This window comes from Protopterus annectens, chromosome 7.part0, assembly GCF_019279795.1.
Source record: "Protopterus annectens isolate FY-2018-M chromosome 7.part0, PAN1.0, whole genome shotgun sequence".
Taxonomy (NCBI): Eukaryota; Metazoa; Chordata; order Ceratodontiformes; family Protopteridae; genus Protopterus; species Protopterus annectens.
The window spans coordinates 1,051,669,025-1,051,688,973 of record NC_056739.1 but is presented as its reverse complement, the minus strand read 5'-3'; the positions used below and the strand labels follow the sequence as shown (position 1 = coordinate 1,051,688,973).

The following is a 19,949-nucleotide window of genomic DNA, read 5'->3' as shown; positions in this document are numbered from 1 at the left end:
TGGAGGAGATCAGAGCCGAAGACGACGGAGCCGAAAGGGGATGTATCGGTTCCGGCGCCGACACGGTCGCTGTCCCGAGAAGCTCCGGCTCCGAACTCTGGAGGAGAGTCGGAGGAGGAAGTTCAAGGGGAAGAGCAATAGCCGAAGTCTGCTGAGACGGGCTATGGAGCATTTGGGCTAGTGCCTGTGACTTCAACAGCCTGCTTACCACCCTCTCAAAATCGTGGTCAGACAGCCTGGAAGATCTCGAAGATCGGCTCCGATGACTCCGTTCCGATAAAAGAGGAGACCTCGGAGCCGAGTGAATCGACTCCAAAGAAGGGGACCGAGATCTCTTCTTGGACGAAGCCATCGGAGCCGACGTCCTCTGGGTTCCAGATGGAGCCGAAGACTTTTCGGCTCCGATGCTGGATAGCATGTCGGCACCAGCCGGAGCCGACAAGGCAACTGTAGACTGAGTGTCGGAGCCGGTAGGAACCGACACTACCACATCAGAGGAAGAAAGATCGGCTCCAGCCGGAGCCGATCTCGACTCCGAAGGAGTCGGAGCCACCGGGGAAGGCTTAACCACTGTAACCTGAACCTTAGGTGGCTTGGAAGGTTTACCCGACCCAGTTTTAGTGGGTGAACCTTCTGGCTTTAATAAGCCACGGAGGATTAACTTGTTCCTCCTCTCCTGCAGGACTCTCTGGCTAAAAGAATGACATATGGCACAGGAGTCCTGCAGGTGTAAAGGCCCCAGGCAGTAAACACAAGAAGTGTGACCATCTGTCAGAGACATCTTCTGACAGCACGAGTCACACTTCTTGAAGCCTGAGACCTTTCCTTCCCTAGACATAGTCTAAGAAAAAATACACACACACACAGAACAGTCACACTATTAATCCCAAAAACACACACACACAGATAGGGATTAAGAACAGGGTGGCCTAGGCCCAACTGAAAATAATTTTAACTTTACAATTTTAACTTTAAGATTTAAGGGGAAATAGGGTGGGCTGTAGAAAAACTACACACTATCTAACACTAAGAAGAAAGGGAGAGTAAAACCCTAGACTAAACTGTTTGAAATATCAAACTCACCTGAGCTGGCAAAAAAGAGACCTCTTCGCAAAGCGGCAAACGAGATCTGGGGTAGTCTCGCCTTGCATCATGGGATATAGGGTTGCCTCGAGCTGGTAAAAGGAGTTCTCAAGCTAAGCAAGTGCCGAGTCGGAGCCGAGGATCGGCTCCGAACCCATCCAGCAAGAATGAAGGCGAGATTGACAACTTAACATTAGTCAACCAAAGATCTTGATTTCCTTTTCTGGGAAATTGCATAAGAAGATGCTGAAGAAGAATTGTCCCAGTAGTGATGTCCATGTCACATCATTAGTTTCTTTGGCACATTATGAGGAAGTGTCTGTTAACTATTTGGGTTCTGACTTTGACAGTTACTAAGCCACATCACAAGTATGGATCTATTTTTAAGGCAGTTAATCTGTGATGCCAATAACATCATGGGTTGAATGCGTTAGCCAAATTCAAATAAGCTGTTTTAATGGACTGACTACTGCCAACAGCCTACGTATATGACCTTCTCAAATAACTGAACTAAACTGAGTAAGCAGGACTGCCCATTGACAAAGAAAATCAATTATGGGTTTAATCTGATGATGCATTCAATGGCTTTGCAAATCAGAATAATTGGACTATTGGGTCTACATTTTCCCTGGTCCATGCTACGGTTGCCTTTACGTATGGGCATCATCAATGCAGTTTGTCATTGTTCAGGAACAAATGGTATACCTAAGCCAGGTTAAACAACTCCAGGAGGGGCTTTACAAGGATACAATGTGGTGCTTTTCATTAGACATCCAGTTAAATTATAAGATTCCATGGAAGTAATATTTTTTGTTTCATACTCCATCCTCAAAATTTGCTCCTTTTTGTTTATTGGAGCTGTTCATACGTATATACTAGGCTAATGACCACCAGTGCCTTTATAAGCCTAGCCATGCAATCTAACCCAGTTGTGTCCCCATGTATCCTGGGCATTGATTAGGAGGGTGTATGCTAGTTAACAAGTTTCTAGATGTTTGGTGGTGGTGGAGTAAGTTAATTTGGGTATTGCTCTCTGCCTTTGTCTAACTAAGACATGGGGTCCAGACCAGGGGTGAATATCTGGTTTCCGATCCATTGGTTGGGGTTACACTTGAATAGGGTTAGGAATGGATGCTGCTTCACATGGATAGGGAGCCTGTTCCAAAGCATGGACATCTTATGAGAGACATTGTCTGTCTCACCAACTTGTCTTATTTATGTCATAAGCAACATTTATATAATTGGATATAGAGGTTATGATGCTGTTCATTTTGGGGATAAGCAAAACGTCCACCAGAGCTGGATTTGGGAATGCCTTGTATGCCAGGCACTGACTGCCTCTCAGTAACCTGTAGAAGACAGAGTATAGAGACAGGGCTTTAAGGTAATCCATATAGGACAGTGTGTTTATACCCTGGATTCTCCTGGTAAGGAACCTTTATGGGCATTCCAACTGTTGCATATGTCTGGTCAGGTACATAACAAAGGGGCATTGTACTCAATGATGGGTCTAATAATGACTGAATAAAGATGCACTATGATTTTATTGAACCTGGATGCCATGCCCTTACTTATAAATTGAGGGATACAGAATGATTTTTCTTACTGCCTTGGTCACATGTTGGTGAAAGACCAGATTAGTGACTACATATGTTCTCAGTACCCTGACTATCAGGTCAACTCTTGACGTGTCTTATCAATGGAGTAATTAGCCTACGTGGCAGTTTTCCCAAAATGCATTTCTTGTCAATCAGTTTTAGTCCATGACTTTGGCACCAGTTATTTCTCTGTGTTAGAACCTCTTGTAAGATGTTTGTACCACGGAGGGATCTATGATAACACCCAATTTGCAGTCATCTGTGCTCTTTGGAAAGTCAAAGGCCATTGACATTATCCTTTACCCCAAAGTAATAGATGCCAAATTTGAGTGGACCCAGCACAGAGCCCTGAGGTATGCTACTGGTGACCGGCCTCTTAGTGGTGGTGGTATCACAAATCCTGACTTCCTGGGTCCTACTTCTGTGAGTTTGTCTATAATATATGTGTGAAGTATTTTTGGCCATTCAATCACCATGTTTTGGGATTTGCTTATCAGTCTTGACACTTCAAATGGTTACCGTAATCCTCCTCTGAAGGATCCTATTGCTCAAGCTGCTACCTATGCCTCTGGCTTCTACTACCATCTCCCACTTAAATAGTTGTGTTGATAAGGCAGTCCCTATACACAACAAATATATAAAAAAAATTAAAAACAACTCCCTGTGGTGGAATACCAGTATAAATAGATTACATAACAAGATAAAGGAAAAGTTTAATACCTACCTTAAGAGTACACTTAAGCAAACTAGCAAACAGCTTAAGGGATCCTTTAAAAAGCTCAAAGCTGAGAATGAACTTAAAATAGCCACTAAAACCAAAAATAACTACAGATCTTTCTTTAACTATGTCATGAAGTTGAGAACTAACAACCAACAGTGTCTGGATCTAGTCCACGATAATACTACCCCCTCTGACCCATTAGGAAGCTCAAAGCTGAGTATGAGTTTGAAATAGCTATTAAAACCAAAAACAACAACTTTCTTTAATTATGTCAGGAAGTTAAGAACTAACACCCAACAATGTTATTTACAATAATATTAAACTCTTAACACAAGAGCAGCCCAGACACAAACGGGGTAACTATAAGGGATTAAGTAATGCATTTTGTTCGAGCAAGGCAGTATTTCCCTAGTCAGTCCATGCAGTGGCATCTGTTATCTAATTCATGGATATTAACCTCGATGCCTTTGTAATAAACAGCCTTTCTTTGTAATAAGTGACATCCGCGTGTCAAACGATGCCCACAGCAGTTTCTGTAAATTTAAAAAGGGAAGGGAAAAGATAAAGCATAACTGGATACATATAATGATTACTGATAAGTGTGGTACATTTCTAAACAGAAATGCACAGAATGTGCATAGCAAATATTTGGAAAATTGAAGAGTGGGATAAAAAAATAAATTGGGAGTCAGACACTGCAGACTGACTTGTGAAAACCTAAGTGTAACATGATAATTTTGTGATTTAGTACCTGTTCTTGATTTATGATTCTGATTGTGGAGCTTTTATACCTGAGGCTTCACTGAAAATGTGTATTATCTGGACCAACAAGACTTTACATGGAAATAATTGTAAATTAAAATACACTCCAGAAAAATCAGACAAGCCCCACAGTCATGTGACAAGTTAAAGGGAGCAAGTATAAACAACACTGCGATAAGAGGTAAATGGCCAAAGACTATGCATTTCAATTGTCCTTGCTTTATATAATGCTCAGTTTTGTAATCATGCTGTGGACATTTCCATCACAACTTCTAACAGGGTGAAGTACTGGTGATTTCAGGACATATGTGACACTTTAACATGCATCTTAATAGTAATTAATGCAATAATGTAAAGTCTTTTAACTATTCTGTATTTACACCATAGTGGTCAAAATTTCTTAGGGATTTTGGTCTAACAGGAAGCCCTGAGGATGGGAGTTGGAAGGTTTGCAAAACATTGCCTTCATAAGTGCTACTGACCATACATTGCAATGTTAGGACAGCAGGAGACTGTGGTACAGCAAAAATAAGTGTCCCGCTGTCAAAAAGAAAAAACTAGAACAGAAAAAAAGTCCACGAATCAAGTTTCCTGTTTGAGGTGGTGAAGAGGGTCAGCAAGCAGCTCAAATTGCCTTATCACTTTGACAGCTATGGAAGTGAAGTGTGAGGGGGGAGGGGAGATGAGCTAAACTACAATCTATCACAAAGGACTGCAAATTTGCCTATCTAAGAAGAAGCAGCAGTAAAAAGCACCTTGAAAGTCTGTTCTGTGGAATTTGCACTGTTTGTGTTTTAAGTAGTCATTGAACAGCAAGAAATAATAATAAAAACTGAATGACTAAAAAAAGCAGTGCATGCATGCAAAATCAATGCAGTGACAGCAGCTTTGGAACAAAGATGCCTGCATGATGCAATGCTTTAAAGACAAAGACTGCATTGTGGGATACCTAAAGGATGAGTAAAAAATCAAAATCACTTCAAGATGTTAGGGCTGCATGTGGTCACACTGAAATTATGTATAAAAATATTTAAAAAAACTGTAAATAGTGCCAGAGTGGTGTTAAAATATAGGAAACATCAAAACATGATGAAATACATATATTTTTGAGTCTGTGGGTGAGGTTCTCCTTTAAATGCATAGTTTACTCCTGTTATCAGTACAACATACCTCCTTTTATTGTAAGTTTATGCTTGTGTTTCATACTACTTTGTCAAATGCCAAGTCTTTGCCTTGTAGCCCTGATAGAAGCTGAAAAGGGCCATGTATCACCCCCACCATACCCAGTCAACAAACACAAAATAAATAAAACAGATCTTGCTTTGCTGGGTTAACTACTGCAGCAAAACTGAGGAAATACAGGTTCAGTTTATTTTTAAGTATACGATGCATAAAATGGTGACACACTAAGAAAAGGACTTCCCAAAAGCTTAGAAAACTGCAGTTCTTTTCCAAACTTGATACAACTTATCTGGATGACATGAAAAAAGCAGGAGAAAAGAATGACATAGTTTCTACTTTAAACATTATGTGGTATCATGGTCAACATCTGGGCATATTACTAAAAATGGAAGCTTTAAGCAAGAAATGGATTTGGGGTGGGGAGACTAGCAAAGACACTTACTACTCAACACCGTAACAGCTTCTGGCCTGCTAACAGATCTTGAAGATCTGAAAACCATGCATTTATTTATTTATTTTTTGGTTAAACTCTTAACTACCTCTAACTTACTGAGTGCACAGAATGAAACATGACAGTGCTAGTGTGGAAAATGTGCCTATGTGTAAAAGCTAATATGATATCTGCTCTCTCCCTTTATTTTTTTTATGCAAAAGTTCATATTGTAGCAGGTGCACTATATTAGCAAAGTATCAAAACTATGAAATAGCCTATAAGCAGTAAAACTACCATTAAACAATTGTGTGCACACTGCAATCATGATGAAGATGCTTCCCTTGTTTTTATCTATGCCTAAGCTAACATATAAGCTCTAAGTAGGCTAAATGATACAAACATCTACAGCTGATCCCAAACCAGTGAAGTACACAGATATCAAAGCAAGTCTTTAACAGTAATCACAGGTCATTGCACAGATCAAAAACCCTGTTTTGGACCAAAGCTGTGCTTCCTTACATGGCACCATTCCTATTGGAAGCTTTGGGCCTGCTGTCCCCTAGGTGTAGAATGGTGAGGATCACGTGAAAAAGTCAGTTGGGTGGTCAGGGGTGGACCTAAGGGAGGGACCCACCTGATCTGTGGAGACAGAGAAGACCCTCTTCACCACCTCAAAGGCTGAACTCCCCAGGGAAGAAGACAACAATGGAGCAGAGAGCAAAGGTCCCTCATTTGCCGGCTGCCCCTTCCTCACAGGTTGTCCAACAGAAGAGGAATCCGGAACTGAGTTGTCAAGTGCAGAAGCTCAAAGAGGAAAAGAAAGCTCCAAAAACCTTGGAGATGATCTAAACCCCCCAGATATGACGTGAGAGCTTCAGCTCCGAGAGCAGTCTGGATCCAAACAAGTCAGAGCTGACGAGCTCTGAGTCACTGTCGGATCCGAAAGCACCAGTCTTCTCAGATCTGACACAGATGGGCTCAGAGTGCTCGGATCAGAGAACTCTGAAACCTCAGGTCAAGTCAGAGAAGGAGGCTAGAGGATGGGGTGAGTCCCGGATCCAATGGGGTTGGAACCATAAGGGTAGCCATCTGATGTTGCTCCGTGACAATTTCCCTCGCCATCCTAGCCACATATGCCTCAGTAAGGCTTCTAGTCAAATGAGAGGACACAATCAAAGCAGGCCTAGAATGCCTCCCTAGGAAAGGAGAGGACATTCTAGACGGAACTTGGTTTAAGGATGGGAAGTAAGTAGTTCGAGGAAGGGGCTTCAGATCCAAAGCAAATTTACTCCTGGGAACTGGCGAAACAAATTTTGTCTGATCTGACAGCCTGGAAGCCATTGGAGATGATGGATCTGATCTCGGCACCTTCTTTTTCGGCTCCAATGAAGAAGGAGCTTTGGCCGATCTGGATCGTTTGGAATGATCTCTGTGCTCGGAGGTTGAAGACTGAGCTCCAGCAATAGCCTGCGAGAATGACAAGGGCAACAGCCCTTTCAAGATCAGCTTGTTTTTACGTTCCATAAGGGCCCGAGAATTAAATGCCTCATATATGTCACATTGCTGATTGAAGTGATCTGGTTCCAGGCAATAAACACACAAAGAATGCCCATCAGAAAAGGGTATCTTGTGTCCACGTTTCCTACACTTCTTAAACCCTTTCTCTGACATGTTCAGGGAGAATAGTATTCTATATGTAGAATACAACATACAGACACAGACACAGACAGACACACACACAGACACACACACAGACACACACACACACACACACAGACACACACACACACACAGACACACAGACACACACACACACAGACACACACACACAGACACACACACACAGACGTGCACGTACGCATGCAGGAAGGAGGAATAAAGATAGTTAGATTTAGAATTTTTTTTTTTTTTTTTTTTGAAGAAAAAGGAAGGGGGGGGGGGAAATACCAACAATGGCACAGAAGAAGACCAATGGTCACAGGGAGGAAAGACTAATTAGTTGAAACAGGGTAGGGAAAAATACCAATGATGGTAACAAAGAGGACTGAAAAAAGGTCAGGAAAGTTCACAGGGAGAATATACCAAAGAGAAGTAGAAATAACAAGAAGAAGAAGAAAATATGAAGAAATGTACTTAGCCAAAGAAAGCTTGAGGGCTATCAACAACCATGTCTGTTTGTGAAAGTGGAAGACGAGATGTTATGTGAGAGAGGACCAGAGCATTGTGGGTAGGGAAGAGCTCAAGAGTTTGTAGGCTTCCGTAAGCTGTAGTAACAGCCAAGTAGATCAGAGTCCCCATAAGTTGAGGATGAATGAAAACTGACATCATCAGATCTTGCTTTTCTGACTAGCACCTGTAAGTCTGAAAGAACATTATTTGACACTCAAACAAGGAGTTGGACAGACACATAACAGAATGTCCTTTACAGCCTAACTAGATGGAACTTAACAAAAACAGCCATACAAAGACAGTTTCTTCAAAGTATAATAAAGCATGCCTCGTGAGTCCTAAGGAGTCACACTTAATTAAATACAATGACAAAGGTTTAGTTCTAGTCCAGAGATGGAAATATATAACTCCCCATTAGAGCAATGTAGTGACCAGAAAGTAGAAATAATGCTTTCAAAATAGTAGGCATTTATCTAGAAATTCAGCATGATATAAGGATCTGGAAGAAGCAAAGAAAATGAATGATGGACACAGCATCTTCATTCATGATGAAAGGAATCTGAGACTTATCTAAGGCTGCAGTTAATTATTCTCTACTTAATCCAGCATGGTGCATATAAACAAATTCCTTACTTCCATCAGGAATCGGACATGCATTAGGAAATTGCTTGCAATCTCTAGAGATAAGGGAAGAAGTCTCGCTAAAGTTCAAACTTACCCTTCCCAGTCATGCTCTTGCTACACTGGGGTTGTTTCTGAACCAGGCTGATAGCAGTAAAGATAGATTCCAAGCGTGTTAGCCAACTGTCTCAATAAAACATGATAAATACAATAAACCATGCAATACAGCACATCAAAAATATCCTCTGGGAGTACTCCAGAAAATGAATCAGTACCTATTTTCTCCTTCTGCTGAGCATCTGGTGACTTTTCCTCCAAGACAATGAGAAGCTGGGTAAGGCTGAGTGCGGAACAACTATTTGGAACACTGCTGCGGAAGTTCATTAGATAATGGAAACTCTGTCTGTTGAAACAAAGACAAAATAAATCAGGTCTGTCATTTTAGCTACATAAAATATATGTTTCAATTAAACATTTTGCTATAACAAGGAAATGTTTACCATCTTGAGTCTTTTTCCCATGCTTTGCAGATGAAAGCAATTATTCTTTTCCATGTAAATAATCCCTAGCCCAAACTAAAAGTACCCAGAATGAACAGCAGCTTTCAGATCAATGTGGACAAGATCACCACCATTTCACTGGCAATATTTCCCCATGCATGCATTCAATACGTGCTTTTCACCATACTAACACTCTTTACAATGTCTCAGGCTCCACACCAGGTGTCAAAGCTGGATACTTGTGGTAATTTGTGATGGCTGCACAGATCAAGCTTTCTTACTCTGTGCCATTAAGCCACTGCTGAAATTGCCTAGTGTCATAGATGCACTAAATCCACCACTGAGGCAGGTTTAAGAAAGTTTGTTATGAAGGTACCCATCATAACTCTAAATCCTCCAAGGTATCACAAGCAGCAGTTCATTAAATCATGATCTCTTCCTGCTAGTAGATGAAGCTCTTATCAAAGCAGTTTTTGTATTTCTTCTTTGTGGGAAGAATCTCTCATTGGTATCATTTATAAATTTATAATGAAAAACACACAGAGCTTTCCTGATGTTTGACAACAACTTACTAGAACTGTAGAAAATGGATTGGTAAATATACCAGAGAAGGAAGACCCAGAGTTCCAATAAGTGCTAATGAGCAGCCTACCTTCTAAAGGGCCATCTTGACCAGCAGTTTGAAACATTAAAAACAATTCCTGAACAGTGATAATAAAACACAGGTGGGGTGGCCACGGTGGTGCAGCGGTTAGCATTGTTGCCTCACAGCAACAGCTTCTCTGGTTCAATCCTCAGCTGGGGTGCCTTCTGTGCGGAGTCTGCATGTCCTCCCTATGGTCGCATGGGTTTCCTCCAGGTGCTCCGGTTTCCTCCCACATCCCAAAGACATGCTGTAGGTGGATTGGACACTATAAATTGGCCCTAGGCATGAGTGCACGCATGTGTGTGCCTTCTGCGGAAGGTTGGGTGCAGAGCTGGCAACTCGACACCGTAAAACTCTACTGCCAATCATGAGCAGACAGGTGATCCGCTGTGGCGACCTCTAAATGGGAAAAGCAGAAAGAAGAAGAAGATAATAAAACATAGGTGCTTTGAATGATAGGCCATGAAAGCAGTTCTACTGAAGCCTAATCTGATCTTAGAATGGATGTTTAAGTTAATAATGCTTACACAGTGTGCGCTGTGCAGTATAGCCACATAACAGCCACACAGGACCTCTACATGGGAACACCACTGAAGCAAGTAAAGAAAGCAAATGCTCGTCTGACAGAATGAAGTTTGATTTGCCATGAAAGGATCTCCACCAAAATAGCAAAAAGAAGTACAATGGGACAGCCAAATACACACAGAGTGTTTAACCACTGGCCTGCCTTGTCTACTGGGAGAAAAAGATGCAGACAGCTGTTCAGTCTGACTGAAGTTAGCTGTACGACAAAACAATTCCATCAAGTAACTAGGGTGATTTAAGATCAGAAAGTTTAGGTCAAATGGTTAAAGGAAATGGAGGTATTTACAATTATCCTCTATCCATACATTTAATTAACTCAGCCTTAAATTTCAAACTATGATGCCCAGCAACTTACTTATTTAGTAGTTGGTTTGATACAGGATTAGTCCTCATGAGCTATTGTCAGGGCAGCCTCATGGTTATTAAAAAAAAGGGGGGGGAGGGGGTAGAAAACTTACACAGGCACAGAAATTCCTGGACTTTGTCAAAAGAAATGCCCAAGAACAATTATAGTACCCGCCAGAGTTAAACAACATTTTGGATACTATCCTTACTAATATACGAACATCTTGCACCATCCCTTGCATATCTTTATCACTTGTTAGGTCTGATCGTAAAGCCAGCTCTTCTGAAATAAAACTAGAACAAGAGATCCCTTCCACCCACGGTACCTTTAGAAATTTATTGGCAAGCTTCACATCCCACCAAACCCAGTTAACTCCTTCAAATACATTGAAACGTACACAACCAGACTATACCAGCATATAAACAGCTGCATAGATGCATCTGTACCCTGCAGGAACAAGCATGGGGCAAACCCCAGAAAAACCTACATGGTGGAACCATAAACATTAACAAGCTTTACAATAAAAGCAAGAGAATTTCAACCAAAAGTAAGAAGAGTAATTCCTAGAATGATAGAGCCCTCATCCCTGAGATGAACAAAACTCAGGAGCTTAATAAAATCCATCAAAGCCAAGTTTGAGAATAAAATAACTACCAAAGCCAAGACAATCACAAAGCCTTTTTTTAAGTTATGTTCATAATCTGAAAAGTACAACGTAGCAATGCACTGAGCTGATTGCGAACAAAGTTATCTAAACTGAGGCTGAAGATATAGTGAACCTACTTGGCTGATAAATTTAGCTCTAACTTTACCCCCCCCCCCCCCTTCATCTGTCCCTCAAGATGCACCTGAAACTGATTCACTTCAATCTATCACACAAAACCAGGTCCTAAAAGCACCATCAAAAACTAAAAATACTGCACTGATGTGTCCTGACAATATCTCTAGATGCATCTGAAATAGTATGAAACATGATTTAGCCACACCCCTAACAACACTGTTCTACCTCAGACTCCATACAGATTTTGTACCTAGTGAATGGAGATCTTCCACAGACCCAGGCAATTATATACTCAAAGTGTCTGGCCAGGCTCATTTGCAAGGATATGGAAGGAGTTTTCTTGAAACCAGTTAAAAAGGACATAGAGAGCTTCCAAACACTGGACCCATCTCAGTTTGGATTATTCAAAGGCAGGTCATGCTTATTCAACCTGGTGGAGTTATTTTGAAAAGGTCACCAAAGCAATGGATGAAGGTAAAAAGGTGTTCACTGCATGCCTCAACCTGGATAAAGATTTTGACACAATCCCCCATTCAAGCATAGCAGGAAAACGAAATAAACTTCTACAGCACCCGCAGGATTACCAACTGTCTCAGACAGTATGCAGGAAATCAAAAAAGGGGAAGCTGTCTCCAAAAAGAGACCAGTCACCAGTGGAGTCACCCAGATTCTATGCTGGGACGTCTCCTGTTTGACATTTACTTTCTTGAAGTTAACGCCAATATCAAAGGACTCTGGCTGACGAAGTTTGCAGATGACTGCAAGAAAGCAGCAGTCATTGAATCCCCAAATGACTTGGTCATCCTCCAGGAAGGTTTGCCCCAAATAAATAACTGTTACCAAAACCATGGGTTGAAACTAAATGCCAAAAAAAGTAGCATTGTATGCTTTGGGACGTCATCTACCCCAGGTAACTACCATATTGACAACATGCCCCTAAGAGCTGACCTGATTGGGATTTTGGAACATATGTGTACAGTAACCCAACTTTCAACCAACATGTGTCCACTCTCATAACGAAGTATGTACAGCTTGTAAACAAAGGTACTGTATCGAGCTCTAGGGGGATGTAATTTTCCCCCTTTACTCAGCCATAATTAAGCCAATCATATTATTTGGCATGCATCTGTCCAGACACATGCAACTGGAACGTTCACAGAGATACTTTACTAAAATGATTTGAAGCCTAAACAATATCTCCTACATGGATCGACTCAAAGCCCTGGTACTATACTCGGTAACCTACAGACGGCTAAGAGGTAACCTGTGTCTGGCATACAAGGCATCTTCCAACTCAATACTGATGGATTTGCTGCACATCAGCAAGTCAAAGGCATCACAAATATGTGGTCTAGGGATCTAAACGTCTTCTGCAACATCAATAGAATGGTTTGGAGGGACAGGTATATCTCGCAGAGGATACCGCTACTCTGGAACAGACTCACTGTCAGAGTAACAAAGCTCATCTTTGTTCATATTCAAGTGCAACTGGATCTATGGAACCATAAAATAGAAAATTTACCCCAAGACCGCTCCTGTACTGTTAACATATTGAGGCAGTTCATAAATTATTTATCCCATGCATTGCCCCCCCCCCCCCCCAATTATCCATGGTATGACCCCAGTTAATCTCTATACTGGTAATATATAATTATCAATCATGGGATGGATAAGGCCAATCTAACACCAAATGGGCTAGATTAATTCCAGCACCAAAAGGGAAATTGTCTGTGGCTAAAATGGCCCACAAGGGCAGGTAGCCTACCATTCACTTACAAACCTACTGCAAAAAACATGACTTGCATTAACAGACTTTACAATAGACTTGTGAAGGATTGTATAAATTACAGTTCTTGAAATTCATAAAAAAAATTCATTTCAGAACTGAGAACGGCAAACATGATATTTCAGCAGATGCAAAATTAATAATAAAACTTACAAAAACGAAGAATTTTGATTTCAGTTACTAGCATAAAGTATAAAGGTGAAAATATAGCACCAACACTACCTACAAACTCAAAACCAGTTATTATATGAAAGAAAAGAAAAGGGAATAAAAAAAAAGATTTTTTTTTTAATTTTGGGAGTATTGCCACTGCTGTGGATATTTGAGTGATTAAGAGTTACACTTCTGCATTTAAAATAAGGAACACTAGCTTTTAAAGATAACTGTATTTTTAAGAAACCAGATATATTAGCATCTTCACAGATCAGCGTTTTAAATTTGGAAAATGTAGCTTATGGATGCAGTCCCTTTAAAGTGGATAATACTGAATCTCATACCTGACTAGTGAGGAAAGAAAAGTGATGATATTGTAGTTTACTGTGTGAGGTATGTAATTTTAGCTCACTGTGTAAAGGGCAGCTGAAAGATCTAATGGTTGCTCAATTAGTAAGAAAAAAAGGAGTCAAGTTTTATGTTTAAATAGTAGGGAACAAAGAAAACTTAGCAACCATATGTTATTTGGAGACATTCTGCTTTAAAGTGGGCATATAACAGTGATATTCTCTCTTTGTGGAAAGGGTAATGAACCTCCATGTTAGATTACTTGTGGTTTGTAAGACAGGCATTTTTTTTTTCTCTGAAGCACTAGATATAATGGATAAGCTGTAATCTAGATGGGTTAGAAGAATTCATTCTCCAATTATTTTTCAACTTCTGAGAAGAGTGGACAGTTTTTTCTTGGTCGATTAGAGGAGTTTAACAACTTTTGATTTTGTCTCTTCAAGCCAGATGTCTAGATAATGAAAGAGTTTCACTGTTTCTAAGGAATCCTTATTGTTGTGTACAGTATTCCAGTTCTAGAGGAATAAAAACAGTTTTTGCTGGGGATCAAAGCTCAGCGATGCACCAACAGAGTTTGCCCCCCCCCCCCCCCACACACACACACATACTGACACTGCTATTACTCAGTTACAGCTTGTAAATCTTGTCATGCTGATTTTTAAAAGGTGGTTATAAGTTATTAGGTAACAACCTAATAACTTACTCTTACCTGTATTTTCTTCCCTCCCAACTTTCATAGGACCTCTCCTCAATGGTTCCAATATCTGCACCAACTAACTCATTTGCTCTGCTAGGGCAAGGGGCGGTCATCCCTGGGCTAGCTTCTGTCAACAAAGTCCGACTGACCCATCCATTCTCCTGTAGTGAGAATCAGGTGGCAAAAAGCAGGCCAGCCTGCAGGTCCATTGAATGCTTCCTTCCTGTTAGATGGCTCGCTTACTTACAATAACTGTCTGGTTAGGAAAGGCAGATGTGTGCATCTTCACACATCTCCCTCCATGAGCCTGGCATTGCCCATGTGCCAAAAGCAGTGGAGGCCTGGCTGCCTTCTACTGCTGACAACTGCTTACCTACAGGTAAGTGTCACCAATGCAGTGGACAAAATTCCTTCACCTCTCTCCTCAGGATGGGTAAAGTTAGTGGTGGTTGGTCAAGTTCATCCTTCTGCCCGAACCCTTCAATCACCCGTGTTGCTAAACAAACACTTGCATCAAGGACAGTAGTCAGGGCTTGATCCCACTATGCCATGAGCCAGGCAATCACACTGCTATCTTTTAAAGAAAGTAACAGTTTGACAGTTTACAATCCATTAACATTGAGACAGTGCAGCAGCTCCCTACACCCCACCTTTCTTATATCTCTATGAAAAATCATAACTTTTTTGGTGTTTACTATAAGATTTGTGTTTTTAGCCATTCTGAAAGTGAGTTGAAGTCTTTTTCTAATTAGTTTTCTGATTTCCTACTTAAGACTCACCTGAATAATAATTGGATTTTCTCATGTACATCTCTGGTTAAATCTCATTATTCCTGACCTTTAACTTCCAACCTATTCTCCTTCAATTATTGACCATCATATGGAAAGATAGTTATACTTTCTGATACTTCCCCCACTTCACACCACTACTCTTTTACTACTCTAACATAATTTAATTTGCATTAAGAAAAAAAAAGGAGTCAAGTTTTAAGTTTAAATAGTAGGGAACAAAGAAAAATTACAACCATATGTTATTTGGAGACATATTGGATATACTCCCTACACATATATCTTATGTCAGTTTTGTCACTCTTTTTATGTGCATTACGAAGATGTTAGGCTTGGGTGCTCATTTAAGTATTTTACTGTATACAGTTGGAAAGAGTTAATGGAACAGTTCTAAGTAATAAATGAAATTCTCTGATTGCAAAAAAATAAATTAATCAAGTTAAATCTAAAGCAGACAGCTCATAACTGATAAAATATTTTCACAGAATGGTCTGCAAAAGAAAAAGTTGCTAAATACATTCAGTTTTGGTAGTAATACTTGATATCATTGTATTAACTATGTAAAATTGCATTTTGACTTGTATCAAAAGAAGACTAAAGGTTTTGTTTCCTATAAAGTGTTTTGAGTACGTTTTAAAATAAAAAGAGGAAATTGTAAGAATATGCTCAATAATAGGTTTATAGGGTGATACTAGGCTATCTGCTCTTGGGCATTTATAAGCCTAGCCAGAGTGTGTTTGGCTTTTGCCACCCTTTTAGATTAGTTGACTGTGCCTCTGTATAGTAGGTCACAGAAGATAGCCCTTTTAAGGTTAGTTTACTGTGCCTCTGTCTAGTAGGGACACAGAAGAGATCCCAGGGGTAAATCTACGATCTCCCATCCACTCGTCAAGATTTCTCTTGAAGAAGGTCATTGAGGGGCTCTGCCTAACATGGATTGGGATTTTGTTCCAGAGTGAGGGGAGCCTCTAGCATATGAATCTGTCCCTCCAGCATGTCCTATTTATTTCTGTGCTGAGGTTTAAGTCTCTGGAGCGTGTAGCTCTAAGGGATTTGGATTTCCAGAGGTGGAGCATGTCCATTAATTCTGGTTTGGACATGGCTTTATACGTCAGGCACAGATCGCCTCTGAGTAGACGGTAAGCAACTGAGTAGAGCTGGAGTTTTTTTATTTATTTAACAATTGTTGACTGGGACTGTCCGACTAGGTTCCACAGAGCCTGTTTTCAGCGGAGACCCGGGGAGAAACGCTCCAGATGCATGTCTTTGGAATGTGGGAGGAAACCGGAGTACCAGGAGGAAACCCACGCGAACACAGGGAGAACATGCAAACTCCGCACAGAAGGCACCCCAGCCGAGAATTGAACCGCAGAACCTTTTGCTGTGAAGCGACAATGTTAACCGCTGCACCACTGTGCCACCAAGTTTCTTTAGCCTAACTGCGTAGGGCATCTGTTTGAGTCCCTTGATCCTCTTGGTGAGGTACTTTTGGGGTCTTTCCAGTTGCTGCAGGTGTCGGGTAAAGTACATCCCAAATGGGGCATTGTAATCAATTATGGGCCTGATGAGTGATGAGTAGAGGGGCACAATGACCTCTCTTGATCTAGATGTGAACCCTTTCGTGATAAGGTGGGCTATATAGAAGGTCTTTCTAACCACTTTGGCAATGTGATTGTCAAAGGAGAGATTGCTATCTACTTGGGTCCCCAAATCCTTAATTACTTCTTCCGTACTTAATGGATCACCATCTATGTGGTAATTTGTGGGCACTTTGTTTTTCCCAAAGGGGATGACTATGCACTTTTTGGCATTTAGCTTTAGGCCATGGCTCTGGCACCAGTTATCCGTCTCTGTGAGACCCTTTTGGAGGATGCTTGTGTCAGTTGGCGAGACGATTATGGCACCCAGTTTGCAGTCATCTGCAAACTTGGTCAGCCATAGTCCTCCCGTGTTAGCCTGTACCTCAGAGAAATATATACTGAACAAGAGAGGTCCCAGGACTGAGCCTTGTGGGATGCCACTTGTAACTGGTTTAGAGTCTGACATGGCACCTGCAATTCTGACCATGTGGGTTCTATCCTTGAGCCAGTCTGCAACCCATCTTGTGACATAGGGGTTGATATTTAAGCTGGTGAGCTTATTTATGATGCCCGAGTGGGGTATTGTGTCAAAGGCTTTTGCGAGGTCCAGGTAGGCTGTGTGGACTACCTTCCCTTCATCTATGGCCTTGGTGACTGTTTCAAAGAAGTTGACCAGGTTCAAGAGGCAAGATCTGCCCTTAACAAAGCTGAATTGGGTAGGATCCAGTGTTTGGAGGTTCCCAATGTCTTTGTTTATGAGTTCAATGATGATACGCTCCATAGCTTTGCAGACCAGGCTAGTCCAGGCTTATAGGGCGATAGTTTCCGGGGTCCATTGTGGCACCACCTTTGTGGAGTGGGACCACTGTTGCTGTACACCATTCCTTGGGTACATATCCTGTAGTAAGGCTGAGATTGAACAGTGACTTTATGTGAGGGTTCAGTTCTTCTTGGAGCTCGTGTAAGACGCAGCCCGGGACACCATCCGGTCCCATTGATGCTGTGTTTTTTGCTTTGGAGAGGGCAGCTCTCACCTGTGGATCTGTGATGTCAGGGAGGCTACACTCTCTGTTGGGATAGACATTTGCTCTTTTGGGGGGGAAGGGGGGGGGGAGTTTGCACTGAACCTGTCTGCCAGGATGTTGGCAATGTCTGTGGGTTCAGTGTATTTTTTGTCATTTTGCACTAACTCAGAGAATATCTGGGAGTTGCCACCCAGGTTCCTGACATAACTACAGAAGGCCTTATGATTATCTTTAGCGTCTTTTGCAATTTTTCTTTCGAAGCTGGCCTTAGATGATTTTATGAGGGATCGTAGTTTCTTGCTAGTACTGATCAGAGATGCCTTCCCTTTTTGGGATTTTCCTCTATCATGTAGTAGCTTCTTCCTTCTGATGTATAGCTTATTTATGGCTGGGGTCCACTAGACAGGTCTCCTGCCTTTGGAGGAGTGAGTCTTGGTTTTATTTGGGATAGCACGATCCATGCATTCCTGTAGGTGTCCATAGAATGCGTTTGTAAAGGATTCTGCTGTTTGGGCTGTATTTTCCACTGGCCTGGGGGCTTTGAAGGATTCCACCTCGGTTTTGAGAAGTGTGAAGTTTGCTTTAGAGAAGTTCTTCACCGTGGTTTCCTTGGCTTTGGGTGGGGATGGGATATGGATGTCCAGTGAGATTAATTTATGGTCAGATCTTACCAATGAGGGGTATACCTCTGGTATGGAACATAGAGTCCCCCATGTTGGTGATGATCAGGTCCAATATGTTTTCCCCTCTTGTGGGAGTAGTGACCAGTTGTTCCATAGCATTTGAGTTTAAAAATTCTAGGAACCATTGGGCGAGGGTGTTGGGGCTTGAGTAGTGCTCCCAGTCTGTGTTTGGGTAGTTGAAGTCACCCAATATGATGGTGTTTGGAGAGACCTTCATATTCTCCAGTGTTGTCAGGAAAGCTGAGTGGGGTTCCTGAGTTTGGGAGGGTGGTCTGTAGTAGGCTACAAACTGAAAGGCAGTTTTGCCCACTGTTAGTTGCACATGGATGGTCTCCGATGCTTCGTGCAGTGCCACTAACCTGGAGGTGTGGGTATCTTTGATGAATATGGATACTCCCCCCTCCCCCTTCTGTGGTTCGGTCCAAGTTTTGGGGCCAAAAAGCATGGTATGAGGTATAACCTGGTAGTGCTGGGGTGCTCTCGGGAGCTTTGAACCAGGTTTCTGTTACTGCACAGATATCGATATTCTCCATACTGAGGAGAGCCTCGAGTGCGTGCATCTTGAGGTTTAGAATTCTGGTGTTGAGCAGCATTACCCATAGTTTCTTTTTCCTTGTGTTGTCTATGGAGGTGGGTTTGTCTTTTGAGCCTTGCCTAAAAAAGGCACTATGGGTGTGGCAAGAGCCTTAGCCAATATTTGAAAGCCCAGGGGTGACAGGTGCAAGCCGTCCCTAGCGTAGCAATGTGGCTTGTTGAGCATGTCATCCCAGGCTGACAGACAGTGGATCCCCTTTGAATGACACCAATACTTTAGCCAATTGTTAAAATTGATAATTTTGTCTTTATACTGTGGCATCATTCTTGGTGAGGGTAAGATGCTACTCAAGGTCAGGGTCATACCGGCCTGGGCTACATGATCAGAGAGCTCCTCTATGTCTCTTTTCATGTGGTCCAGGGAGGTACGTCTCAGGTCATTCACACCAGCATGGACAATGACGGAGTCCTATTTGTACTTGCTTTGGAGTGACCTGAGTGCTTGTGTTATGTGGCGGATTCTGGCACCCGACAGGCAGCTTACAGTGACCTTCTCCTTGTTCAGCCTGGTGAGTAGGACGTCAGTGTGTCTGACAATAGAGTCACCTATTACAAGTGTATTAGGTGTGTTGTTTAGCCTTAAGGGCTGTGACTGTGTGGCACAATGACTTTGTGAACTATGTGATACGTGGGTATTGTTGTGGAGTAGCGGTTGCTTGGATGTCTGCTTTGGAGGTCTCTGCTACTTGGGCAGATTTTTATTTAGAGCCTCCGAGTATGTTTTTGTGTGTTTATGTGTTTGGTTTGCTGTTGCGACAGGTCTATGTGAGACTGGATTTGTGGTGTGTGTGTGTGTGTGTGGTTACCTTCTCCTCCTGACTGTGCCAGTACTGGGTTGAGAGCTCAGCCTCCAGTTTGGCTATATAGT

General features: G+C 41.8%; 1 protein-coding gene across 3 annotated transcripts in view; it reads right to left on the bottom strand.

The window, feature by feature from the left end:
- The window catches only part of FANCD2 (FA complementation group D2), a 1,694,389-nt gene that overhangs the window by 374,142 nt on the left and 1,300,298 nt on the right, over positions 1–19,949 (bottom strand). For all 3 annotated transcript variants that reach the window (XM_044077594.1, XM_044077597.1, XM_044077595.1), the window contains exon 34: positions 8,845–8,972. In XM_044077594.1, the coding sequence (XP_043933529.1) occupies positions 8,845–8,972 (128 nt within the window). The remainder of the gene's footprint in view (positions 1–8,844; positions 8,973–19,949) is intronic.